Genomic DNA, 12437 nt, shown 5'->3' with positions numbered 1-12437 from the left:
TGGACTTTCCCTGATCCTGGCTGCCTGTGCTGAGCTCCACGTGGCAAAAAGCAAAGGGATGGGTTTGTTGGGGTTTGGATTTCAGATGTGACCCTTTAGTGCTGTGACCTTAGAGCTCCAGTGCAATGTGTTTCAGTACCTGGCAACAGAATTCTTTCTTCTCTGAAGGAACATGCCATTTTCCCCTGTCTTTTTTTTAATTTTTTTGTGCTAGTGCAGACTTCTAAACCACCCTTGCTATGGAAATGCACTTGGTACTCCCAAACCAGCAAAGAACAGAACTGCAAGAACCAATGGGCAGGCAAACTAACAAGAAACTAGAGGTTAAACAGCAGAATTCAGAAACTTTGGGAGAAGCCTAATAAAGACAGGCCAATTGTGGTGAATACCAGCAAAGACAGTTCAGCACAAACACAACTTCCATAGTGACAGATAATTGTATTAAAATCTGCAGCTTGATACTGGCAGTTATACTAATTCCAGTTTGTATTAGGCATGCAATAGCGTGATTACACTGTTTATATATATCCGTGGTATCTTTTTTTTTTTTCCTTTTTTTTTATTTTATTTTTACTTTTCCCCCACTTAATGCTCCGAAGAATTTTTTTTTTTTCTGAGTGCCCTGCAAAAAAAAAAAAAAAAAAACCAAACAAACCAAAACCCCATCGCTAAAGAACCCGTCAGCTGCTGCTTCTTTCCCAAAAGTGGAGTTCTCCAGCTAAACCCAGGTGTGAATCTGGGCTCAACCTGCCCCTACCTCTCTCTTTAATATTCACTCAAGCTGTGCCACTTGGCCACTGCTTTCCTGGGGCTCTCACAAACCTCCCTCCAGTGGTCCACGCCGGCGGCGGTGACGCTGTGGGCTCCCAGGATCAGCCTCCCCACCACCTCGTTTTTGGTGGTGCGGTCGAAATCGATGACGAGGAACTCGATGCTGATGTCAGGCAGGAGGTCCCCGGGGATGTCATAAATGAAGGACTCGTTGAAGACGGGGTTCAAAGTGCACTTCTTCACGTGGGTCTTCTTCTTGGCGATCCGCTTCCGCCCGTAGTAAACGTTGACCTTCACATAGGGATCTGCCAGGGGAAGGGAGAAAAGAACCAATAACACAGCCCCGGGGATACCTTCTGGAGGCAGGGAGAGAGGGGGCAAAAAAAAAAAAGGTGGGAAGCCAGGATGCCCCTTCCAGCTCCCCAGGGATGGGGGGAAGCGCTGGGGGCTTCTCGCAACCTTCGGCTGCGGGGGAGACCCCACGATGCACGGAGCCTGGGGGGGAAGGACAAGGGAATGAGCTCAGTGATCCCAGGAATCCCAGCCAGGAAGATTTTTGGTGTGACTGAACTTTCAGTTCTCCCTGTCCCCTCTAACAAGAAATATTTTGACCCTCTTTCCAAGCCCAACAAAGTTTTAATAATTTGCAGAGGTCTCAGGGAAGGGAGTGAAAAAAGAAGAAAATTGAAAACAAAGCCTTCATTTTTTCCACCATCCCCACTTGTTTTATCTACCACCTTCTTCTTGAAGGTGGCAGAATTTGCAATTTTCCCTGTCCCCTATAAGAAGAAATATTTTGACCCTCTTTCCAAGCCCAACAAAGTGTCTCGGGGAAGGGAGTGGACAAAGAAGTTGAAAACAAAGCTTTCATTTTTCCACCAGTTTCACTTTGTTGTTTTTTCTGCCATCTTCTTCTTGTTGCAGATGCTCAAGATTAAGGCAGAATTTGCAATTTTTCCCTGTCCCCTCTAACAAGAAATATTCTGACCCTCTTTCCAAGCCCAACAAAGTTTTAGTAATTTGCAGTGGGACAACGAGTCTTGGGGAAGGGAGTGAAGAAAGTTGAAAACAAAGCTTTCATTTTTCCACCAGTTTCACTTTGTTATCTGCCACCTCCTTCTTGATGCAGATGCTCAGGGTTAAAATTAAGGCTTTTTGGTGTGACAGAGCTTTCATTTCTTGCTGTCCCCTCTAGCAAGAAATATTTTGACCCTCCTTCCACGCCCAACAAAGTCTCTTGGGGAAGGGAGTGAAAAAAGAAGCTGAAAACAAAGCTTTGATTTTTTCCACCATCCTCACTTTGTTATCTTCCACCTTCTTCTTGATGCAGATGCTCAGGATTAAGGCAGAATTTGTAATTCTCCCCCTGTTCCCTCTAACAAGAAATATTTTGACCCTCTTTCCAAGCCCAACAAAGTTTTAATAATTTGCAGAGGTCTCAGGGAAGGGAGTGAAAAAAGAAGAAAATTGAAAACAAAGCCTTCATTTTTTCCACCATCCCCACTTGTTTTATCTACCACCTTCTTCTTGATGCAGATGCTCAAGATTAAGGCAGAATTTGCAATTTTCCCTGTCCCATATAAGAAGAAATATTTTGACCCTCTTTCCAAGCCCAACAAAGTGTCTCGGGGAAGGGAGTGGAAAAAGAAGTTGAAAACAAAGCTTTTATTTTTCCACCAGTTTCACTTTGTTATCTGCCACCTTCTTCTTGATGCAGATGCTCAGGATTAAAATTATGGCAGAATTTGCAATTCTCCCCATCCCCTCTAACAAGAAATATTTTGACCCTCTTTCCAAGCCCAACAAAGTTTTAATAATTTGCAGAGGTCTCAGGGAAGGGAGTTAAAAAAGAAGAAAATTGAAAACAAAGCTTTCATTTTTCCACCAGTTTCACTTTGTTGTTTTTTCTGCCATCTTCTTCTTGTTGCAGATCCTCAAGATTAAGGCAGAATTTGCAATTTTCCCTGTCCCCTCTAACAAGAAATATTTTGACCCTCCTTCCAAGCCCAACAAAGTCTCTTGGGGAGGGGAGTGAGAAAAGAAGCTGAAAACAAAGCTTTGATTTTTTCCACCATCCTCACTTTGTTATCTGCCACCTCCTTCTTGATGCAGATGCTCAGGATTAAAATTATGGCAGAATTTGCAATTCTCCCCATCCCCTCTAACAAGAAATATTTTGACCCTCTTTCCAAGCCCAACAAAGTTTTAATAATTTGCAAAAGTCTCAGGGAAGGGAGTTAAAAAAGAAGAAAATTGAAAACAAAGCTTGCATTTTTCCACCAGTTTCACTTTGTTGTTTTTTCTGCCATCTTCTTCTTGTTGCAGATGCTCAAGATTAAGGCAGAATTTGCAATTTTTCCCTGTCCTCTCTAACAAGAAATATTTTGACCCTCTTTCCAAGCCCAACAAGGTTTTAGTAATTTGCAGTGGGACAACGAGTCTTGGGGAAGGGAGTGAAGAAAGTTGAAAACAAAGCTTTCATTTTTCCACCAGTTTCACTTTGTTATCTGCCACCTCCTTCTTGATGCAGATGCTCAGGGTTAAAATGAAGGCTTTTTGGTGTGACAGAATTTACAATTCTCCCTGTCCCCTCTCACAAGAAATATTTTGACCCTCTTTCCAAGCCCAACAAAATGTCTTGGGGAAGGGAGTGAGAAAAGAAAAAAATTGAAATCAAGGCCTTCATTTCTTCCACCATCCTCACTTTGTTGTTTTATCTGCCACCTTCTTCTTGATGCAGATGCTTGCTCAGGATTAAAATTAAGGCAGAAGGCCCATGGTGCTTTTTTTTATTCACAGAGCACAGGTTTTGAAGCTGGAAATCACTTGCCCAGCTGACATTGGCTCATTTTCACTTTTTTTAACTCAACTGAAATGATGATCTAATGCATAACAAAAATCATACCAAGAAACTCTGTTAACTCTGCAAGATTAGCTAAAGAATTACTGAAAATTTTGTCCTAGGATTGCAGCCCACACATGGAAAGCTCTTTTTTTTTTTTTTTTCCTTAAGAAAGAGTAAAATTTAAAACTGACAACAGAAAGTTAAGCCTAGTCCATATTCCTTCTGACGTATCCAGGAGAAAGCTGCAAAAATAGGAGTAAATTCACTCTCAGCTGCTGAACCTGAGGTTGATTTCAACCATTTTTCCCCAATCTTGAAAGAAACTTTGCTGAGGGGATGGAGGAGCCTGAGAATAGGAAAGCCAAAAGCTCCTGCTCTTCTCTGCAAACAGCAGAACAACCAAACCAGAAAAAAAAACCAAACCAAACCAACAAACAAACAAACAAACAAAAAAAAACAAAACCAAAAAAAATCCCATTATTTCCAATGTCATATGGATTTACTCCTCACTATTCTGAGCCTCTTCCTCCTCTTTTTTTCCACTTGCTCTCTTCAAACCTCCTCTCCTAGGGACAGGGGTTGAGCCAAGCAGGAAAAAGTCCTGAGTGACAGCAGCAGAGAGACCCCAAAACCCCCTAAAAAGCACCAGGGAATTGCTGCTGAATTGGGAAAATTCTGTTTTCCTAAAGCAGGTGATGGCAGAAAGCTGGAAGTCTCCCAGCAGGAAGGGCTTGGTACAACCATCTGCTGGGAGTTAAGAGTTGGAGGAAAAGTGTGGAGAGAAAGGAAATCCTTGGAGAGGACAGGGAAAAATCAGAGCTGGAGAAAATAGCTTCTACCTGAGAGGCCAGTGATGTCCATCTTTGGCAAGTGTCTGGCTTTCAGCACCACCACAGTCATTCTCTGGGCCACGGGCTGGTATGACAAGGAGACCTGCAGCTCCCCTCTGCTGACACATTTCTGTGAAAAAAAAAAACCAGAGGGAACTTATTAGGACAAGGGAGTCTTGTGGGCAAAGGGTGGAGGGCACCAGAATTTCCTTTCCTTGCTCTAAATGCCTCAAAAGTTGGCAAAAAGGAGGAGAAGAAGAAGGGAAGAAAAATAAGAGGGAAATAAATCATCATTATGTCAGCATCTCTAAAGCCTCTTCCCTTGGATCCTCTGCAGCTTTTGAGCTCTGGGTTTTAAGAGCTGAAGTTTCATGGGATTTGGTGGAGCTTGGATGCCCAAGGACCTGGAGCTTCCCCATCACCTGGAGCTTCCCCATGGAGGCTGCCAAGGCCACGGGATGGAGAGGAAAAAAATAAAAAAAGATGGACCCAGATCTTAGCCCTGGTTTGCAGGTAGCATTCATGAACTGGCACTGATTGGCACTAATTTAGATGAAGTTCATTTGCTCTCATTAACCGTGGGCATGAACTCCCCTGGTGACCCTGGGGGTTCCCAGATGAAGGGATTTTTCTCCCTTCAAACCCATTAAACAGCCAACAGCCTGATAAAAACTCAGCCAAGAGGCAGAGCTGGTCTTTCAGCTAACGGGGAAAAAAAATTGGGCAGGCAAAATCCATCCCAGAAAATGTTTGTGATCATTTGAGGGATTTTTTCTTTGTTTCTTTCAGCACTTCCCCTGCGTTTCAGACAAACACAAGGAACAGGGGCTGTGGCTGCTCATGCAAAATTTAGGGAAAAAAGAAAATATAATAAATTCCTGATTGCCTGGATACACCAGGACACAAGAGCTGGAGGGGAGCAGGGGGGTTGTTTGAGTTTTGGGGTTCTTTTTGCTGGAATATAAAGCAGTTCCATCCAAGTAATTCCTCTGTTAGGAATTATTAGGGATGCTCATGAGGATGGGATGAGCACCTTGGCTGGACTGGCTCAGTGCAAGAATTTCCCAGGTTTTCAAAAAAATTCTGTATTCCAGGTTTGGAAACTTCACTTTGCTCAGTAATGGCTGTTTTGCCATGGTGGATTTTCAACAATACACACCTGACACCAAGGTAAATCTATTTTTGGATTACTAATAAATGCTAAATAATTTGCATCCTTGATGAAATCTATTTTTATTTAGTGTGACCTTTTTCCTCCAGTTTTAATCTGTTACTTCTGAGAGATGCAGTCAATGCACTGAAGAGAATATTATTTGGTTTTGGGTTTGGTTTTTTTGGCCAATTTTATTTTTATTATAATTTTTGGCCATATTATTTGGTGTTGGCCATTTGGTTTCGGATGTAAAACACCCAAGGAACTCCAGAAAAACAAAGTCATGACCAGAGCTCTGGTTTTGTTTGGATTATTTTGAGTAACTGAGTAATTCTCCTTTAAGTAACTTTTGAAAAATTTAAAATAAATAAATTAAATGCCCTGTAAAGTAGAAAAAAACAGACTTCTCAAGGTAACTACTGCCCCTCTAGGACTGATGAAGGATTTAAAGAGCCCAGCAACCATTTCCAATATGTTAAGGCAGTAAATGAACCCAAATGCCTTTTTTTTCTAAGGAACCTGGAGGATGAGGAGCAAAAATAAACGAAGCAAGGCAATAAAAATCTAAAGTACCACCTCATCCTCCTACCAGAGTGAATTTTTTGGAGGCAGAAGACATCTTCCCCAAGGTAAACCTTAAAATCTGGAGTGCTCATCTCTCCAGTTCACAGTGCTGGGCACCACAAGGGGGATTTATTTCACTTATATTTTAATGTCTGCATTTGGCAGAACCACTTGAGACACACTTTGTCCTTCGAGGGAGACAAAAAAAGAGTCATCTAGGGTGGGATTCACCCAAGGTGGTTTAACTCCACATCCCTGACAACTCCCACAGTGCAGAGGGACAGCTCAGGACAAGTGTCCCAAGTGGGCAGAGCAGGGCAGACCCCTCTCTCCAAGCAAGTTTTGTCTTTTCAGATCAAGACCCTGTGACCACCTTAGCTCTGGAGATGGGGACTTGGCCTCTTTTCTTTATCAGTTATAAAATCCATCATTTCGATGCCTAAATAGTGACCCTGTCTCATCCCAGGATAGGTTGGGGGCTGAGCTGCTGGAGAGCAGTGTAGGTGAAAGAGACCTGGGGGTCCTGGTAGACAAGAAGATGCCCATGAGCCAGCAATGTGCCCTTGTGGCCAAGAAGGCCAATGGCATCCTGGGCTGGCTCAGGAACAGCGTGGCCAGCAGGTCCAGGGAAGGGATTCTGCCCCTGTGCTCAGCCCTGGGGAGGCCACAGCTTGAGTCCTGTGTCCAGTTCTGGGCCCCTCAGCTCAGGAAGGAGATTGAGGTGCTGGAGCAGGTCCAAAGGAGGCAACTGGGCTGGTGAAGGAATCCAGCAGAAATGCTGTGAGGAAGAAGATGCCCATGAGCCAGCAATGTGCCCTTGTGGCCAAGAAGGCCAATGGCATCCTGGGGTGCATTAGAAAGGGGGTGGTTAGTAGGTCAAGAGAGGTTCTCCTCCCCCTCTATTCTGCATTGGTGAGGCCACACCTGGAGTATTGTGTCCAGTTCTGGGCCCCTCAGTTCAAGAAGGACAGGGAAGTGCTTGAAAGAGTCCAGCGCAGAGCTACTGAGATGATTAAGGGAGTGGAACATCTCCCTTATGAGGAAAGGCTGAGGGAGCTGGGGCTCTTTAGTTTGGAGAAAAGGAGACTGAGGGGTGACCTCATCAATGTTTTCAAATATGTAAGGGGTGAGTGTCAGGGAGATGGAGTTAGGCTTTTCTCAGTGGTGACCAGTGATAGGACAAGGGGTAATGGGTGTAAATTGGAGCATAGGAGGTTCAAGTTGAATATCAGAAAAAATTTTTTTACTGTAAGGGTGACAGAGCCCTGGAACAGGCTGCCCAGGGGGGTTGTGGAGTCTCCTTCACTGGAGACATTCAAAACCCTCCTGGACACGTTCCTAGGGGATGTTCTCTAGGGGGCCCTGCTCTGGCAGGGGGGGTTGGACTGGATGATCTTTCGAGGTCCCTTCCAACCCCTAGGATTCTAGGATTCTATGATCCCATCCCATGGGAGCAACCTCACTACAGCCACACAACCCTGGGGGGAAAATGTACCTGGGGAAAAATGGGATTCCTGGCCAAGGATTGGCAGCATCCCTGCTTCTCAAGACCACAGAGGCTCCCAAATCCCAAGAGCTGGGATGAAACAGGACGCGAGGAGGCCACGGGCACCACTCACCTGTATGTTCCTTTTGAGGATCTCCCTGCTCAGCTGAACCTTCCCAGTGCTTGGATCCACCCCTGCAAGGGGCACCATGACCTCTCCAATGACATCATCCCGAGAAAAGCGATCGAAGCTCAGGACAAGGAAGTGAAGCACCAAATCCTGGAGCTGGCTGTAGGGAATCCCATAGAAGGTGAAGGTTTCGTCGAAGACGGGGTCGAGCGTCTTGCGGAGGACTCGAGTCTTCACCCGGTGCCTTTTGTCTGGGAGAATTGTCATCTTGATGTAAGGGTCAGAGCTCTGAGTGTGCTCATCCATCACTGGCAGCCCGTGAGCCTCCTGGATGGTAACCACCAGGGCTTTTTTGGGGAAGTTGTAGTCCACGGAGAAAGTCAGTTCCCCCAACATGACGTCGTCCCCCGGAGAAGACGGGGAGGAGGTTTTACTGCCTCCAGGAGTGAGGCTTTGATCTGGACTTAGTTCATCTCCATAATCTATTTTGATCGGGAGCTGGTCGACACGGGGGGCTGCACTTGGCCCATCCGGAGCTTTTTCGGGGTGGGATAAACCAGATTCAGCAGCATCCACCAAGAGGTTTCCCCTCCCCGTCTCCTTTGCAGCGCCGGCGGCCTTGTCTCTCCGGATCCGGTTGATTTTCTTCTTGTTACTCAAGGTCTCCGGGTAGATGCTGATGCCTTTCAACATGTGGATGAATTTATAGGGTGGGGTTTTGTGCTTCTTTTCTGCTTGCTGGTGACAGCATGTCCACACAAAAACTGTTACTGAGACAGAAACCACCAGGACAGTAGCACCGATGAGACCCGCGACGACCGGGGAGACATCTGCGGAGAAGGACAAAGCAGTGAGGAAGGAGGGGGGGTCCTGGGGGGGGCAGTGGCCTCCCGGGGACAAGGACGTCAGGATGGGGATCCATCCAACACCACTGTCTTGGAAATGGTGCCTTGGTGCTGGCCGTGCCCTCCCAGGGCCGAGCAGACACGGATGGAGATCTGCCCACCCCCTCCGCGTCGCTCTTAAGCCAACGACTGAGGGAGCAAAGTTTTCCCAGACAATGAAATTATTGAATTTCTCTTTTCCCACATTTTACACTCCTAAGGCATGCTTGGCCTATGTTTCACACAGGAAAAATTTCAATTATTGCCTTAACTTGGCAAATCAAGCTCCTGCCTCACCAGCACTTCCCCAGGAACACAGGCAGGAGGCATTCTGGTTGGGTTGGTTTTTATGGGGTTTTGGGGTTTTTTTAATGCCCTGTTGAGACACAATCCTGTTTTAATAACAGGATGGGAGTAGTAAATATGGCCATAACACTTGATCAGGCATTCTCCTTTATTAAAAATGGTTTTTAAAAATCTCTTTGATCTCAAAACGAATGTTTTGTCCAGGCACAGGCCCAAGGGATATATAGAAAATTTCATGTGGAAATCCAGTGTTCAAAAGCAACAGCCAGAAAATCCTGCATTTGGATTTAGGGATTATTTGATATTCTCTACATCTTACATCAGCTCTGTTCCTCAGTACTGACAAGCCAGAATAAAGAGGTGAGATGCTCATTTTTAACAAACACACTCATTATTTTCTGGTTTCAAGGGTTGGCTTTGGAGAGGTGTTACTGAACACAGAACACAACATTATATTGACATCCTCAGACAGCCAAGGGCCACCAAGATGATTAAAAAATTGGAGGGGATGGAGAATGGAGAGCAGAGGGATGAGGAGAAACCAAAAGAGTGGGGTTTGCTCAGTCTTAAAAGGGAAGGAAAAGGGAGAAATTGTTTTGTTGTCTTCAGTTTCTTGGGGGGAGGTTATAGGGAAGGGAGAGCCAGGCTTTTCTTATAATTTCTTTTTGTGTTGCTGCTTTAATCACCATTAAAGCAATTATTCTTTTCTTCAACAAACCAACAAAAAAACCCTGTAGCCCCACATCTCTTTCTTTACAAACTGTACCAGCTGCCAGACTAAAAGGGAAACCCAAAAATCATTGTCATGACAATCCTGGCTCACTGGAACAGCTCGTAAAAAACTAGAAATTTGTCTGATTTTCCTGTCTTCATCCTGTACCACAAACAGGAGAAAATTGTCTTCCAACCTCCCCTTTGAAGCAATGGAGAGCACCTTGAGTTTGTATTTTCTCTGCTCTTGCCCCATCACTATTTCTTGAGGTTAACCCAGGCTACAACCCCAGTGTCTCCCAGGCTGAGGGAAAAGTCTGCTTTTTCAAAAGAATCCATCTCCTTTTTGCAAAAACTGCACCATCACTTCTGATCAGACAGAAGCCTTCAAACTGGAGCCCTTTGCCCAACTTCACCACTAAATCTGCCTCAAACCTCACAGCCTTGGAGAGAAGCAAGAATTCCTAATATTAACCAAACACAAAAAAAAAAAAACCCCCAAAAACCAAAAAACAACCAACTTTGTTTTGTTATTTAATCTCTTTGAAATGAAGCAAGGAGTCTTGACCACCTCATTGGGAACCAACTCAGCCATGGATATTACAAGCTTCAGTGGATATGCAAAAAAGGACAAATGCTGGAATTCTTCCTTCTTCTCATCTCCTGGGTGTGTGTGGTTTGATTCCCTGGTGTCTGCAGAGCTTTTGTACCTTAATTCCTTGCAGATCTCATGGGAAAACTTTGGAAGGAGCCACCAGTCACACTCGAAAGCACCCAGTAAATCTTTGCCACCTTCCTTCCATCAGATTTTTTTTTCCCAATCCTTCTATTTGGCTTCCATAACGTGAGGCAAAGAATTTTTGTGCTTTTGTGACGTGGCATGAGAAACCCAGGCCTTTTATTTAGAGCCTCCTTTCATTCAGTGCCTCCTCTGGCATGAGAATGGTTCCCTGCAATGGTTCCCTGCTCCTGGCTGAAAATTCCTACTTGGATAATCACTCTCTGTGTGCCCCTGAGTCCTTGCTCAAGAATTCCTCACAGTTTTGAAAACTACACGGATGTGAAGCCAACCCCAAAGCAGTTCCAGTGGAGCTTTTGCAACTTCCAAGCACGATGTCCATTTGAAATGGCACTGCAGCCTCTCTTCTCTCAAAAAAAAAAAAAACCCAAAAACCTGAGCTTTTTTAATTCAAACTTTAGAGATCTTTGTTCTGCTGCGATGCTAAGATTTCGACCCAAACAAACCCAGCTTTTTGGGATAGGGAATTCATTTCCATTTCATGAAAACTCGTTGAAAACTTCCTTTTTAAACCAATATTTCCTAATTATACCCTAATGGTGGCAAAGAGTTTTCCATGATTATCCCGGGATGTGGCTCTGGATTCCGAGCAGCACAGAAGGGGAGCAGATCTACTGCACGTTAGCTACAGGATGGAGAATTATTATTTAAAAGGAAATATTTAAAAGGAAATATTGGAACTCTGCTTTATCTCCAGGGGTTTATGGTCTGGGGGGAAGGTCAGAAAAAGGACAGGAAGAGGCAGCACTTGGAATCGTCGGGACTGGAGAAACCCCGCGCTGGGTACCGGCCCTCATCACCGGGCTGAGCTACAAAAAAAAAACCCCAAAAAAACCCCAAAACAAAATTAAAAAAAAAACCCGAACCATCTTCAAAATCAACAACTCGGGAGCATTGTTTCCGCGGTGGCTCGGCCAGCTGTGCCGCCTCGGGGCCGGGATGGAGCGGAGCCACCCGGTCCCCTCCTCCTCCTCCTCCTCCGATGTCGCAGCGTTTTGTAGTTTCTCCGTAGCCACCGAGGAGCCCCCGGTAGCCCCGGGACCATCCCCAGACTTCGCTGGGCCGCTCGGAGGGTTCGGGTCGCCCGTGCCCCCCCCCCCTCTCCTCCCCCGGAGCCCGGCCAGACGCTCCCCTCCGCCCCGCACCCACCCCGCCCCTCCCCGCTCCCCGCCGCCTCCCGCACCCCCCCACCCCCCCCTCCCGCTCCTCCTGGGCAGGCTCCGCCTCGCCGGGCCGTCGGTACCGGTACCGGTGCCGCCCCGGCCCCCGGGGAGGCGCGAACAAAGGGCGGGCGCGGCGCGGGCCGGCACAGACATCACGTCATGCGGGGGGGGCCCTCGGGCAAACCGCGGACCCCGGGAGCCCCGCACCCGCCGACGGTCGGGACCGGGCCCTCTCCCGCGGTGGTTCCGGGGCCGGGGTCTGGAACGGCCCCAGCGCTGGGTCTCGGGTGCCGACCGAACCTCGGGGGGCGGAGAGGGCGGGGGCCGGCGCGGTTCGTCTCCGCGCGGCGTGCGGGGCCGATGGCGCGGTGCGGGGCCTGGCCTGGGAGCTGCCGGGGGTGGAGGAAGGGGCTCTCGGAGCGGTTCGGCCCCACTCACCGAAGCCGGGCTGGACGCTGGTGATCTCCGCCATGGCCTTGCTTTAGGCCGCGGCTGCCGAGATGCGGGGCCCGGTGCGGTGGCGCGGCGTTCCCAGCCCCCGCCCAGAGGATGCTCGGAGCCCGGGATGCAGGAGCTGCCGAATGGTCCCGATGCGGCGCAGGCCCCGCCCGGCGGCCCGAACCGCCCCTCCCGCAACGCCCGTCGGGCGGCCCCGCCCCGCCCCGCGGTGACTCTGCAAGTGCGGGGCCTCGGCCGACCCCCCCGGAGTGGGCGGAGGAGGGCGGGGGGAGTGCGGGGGCCAGCGGGACCGGTGACCCCGCACCCCGCCTCAGGGGACGGCACCGGGATCCAGGG

General features: G+C 47.6%; 1 protein-coding gene across 1 annotated transcript; it reads right to left on the bottom strand.

Annotated features, from left to right (window-relative positions):
- Positions 1–418: 418 nt before the first annotated feature.
- Positions 419–12244, bottom strand: SYT11 (synaptotagmin 11). Its single transcript, XM_071727071.1, has 4 exons — positions 12081–12244; positions 7783–8609; positions 4450–4576; positions 419–1076 (listed from the first exon to the last, which is right to left on the bottom strand). The coding sequence occupies exons 1-4, from the start codon at positions 12112–12114 to the stop codon at positions 766–768; spliced, it is 1299 nt and encodes a 432-aa protein (XP_071583172.1). The 5' UTR covers positions 12115–12244; the 3' UTR covers positions 419–765.
- Positions 12245–12437: the final 193 nt, after the last annotated feature.

This window comes from Heliangelus exortis, chromosome 27 (assembly GCF_036169615.1).
Source record: "Heliangelus exortis chromosome 27, bHelExo1.hap1, whole genome shotgun sequence".
In the NCBI taxonomy this organism is placed as follows: Eukaryota; Metazoa; Chordata; class Aves; order Apodiformes; family Trochilidae; genus Heliangelus; species Heliangelus exortis.
Note: the sequence above shows the minus strand (reverse complement) of the source record. Positions and strands in the feature narration are given on the sequence as shown.

Excerpts from the sequence above, each read along its gene's own strand:
- SYT11 (XM_071727071.1), bottom strand. The coding sequence starts at position 12,114 with ATGGCGGAGATCACCAGCGTCCAGCCCGGCTTCG. Across the intron at positions 8,610-12,080 it reads CAGCGTCCAGCCCGGCTTCG|ATGTCTCCCCGGTCGTCGCG; the intron begins GTGAGTGGGGCC and ends CCTTCTCCGCAG. Across the intron at positions 1,077-4,449 it reads CACTGGCCTCTCAGGTAGAA|ATCCCTATGTGAAGGTCAAC; the intron begins GCTATTTTCTCC and ends TTCCCCTGGCAG.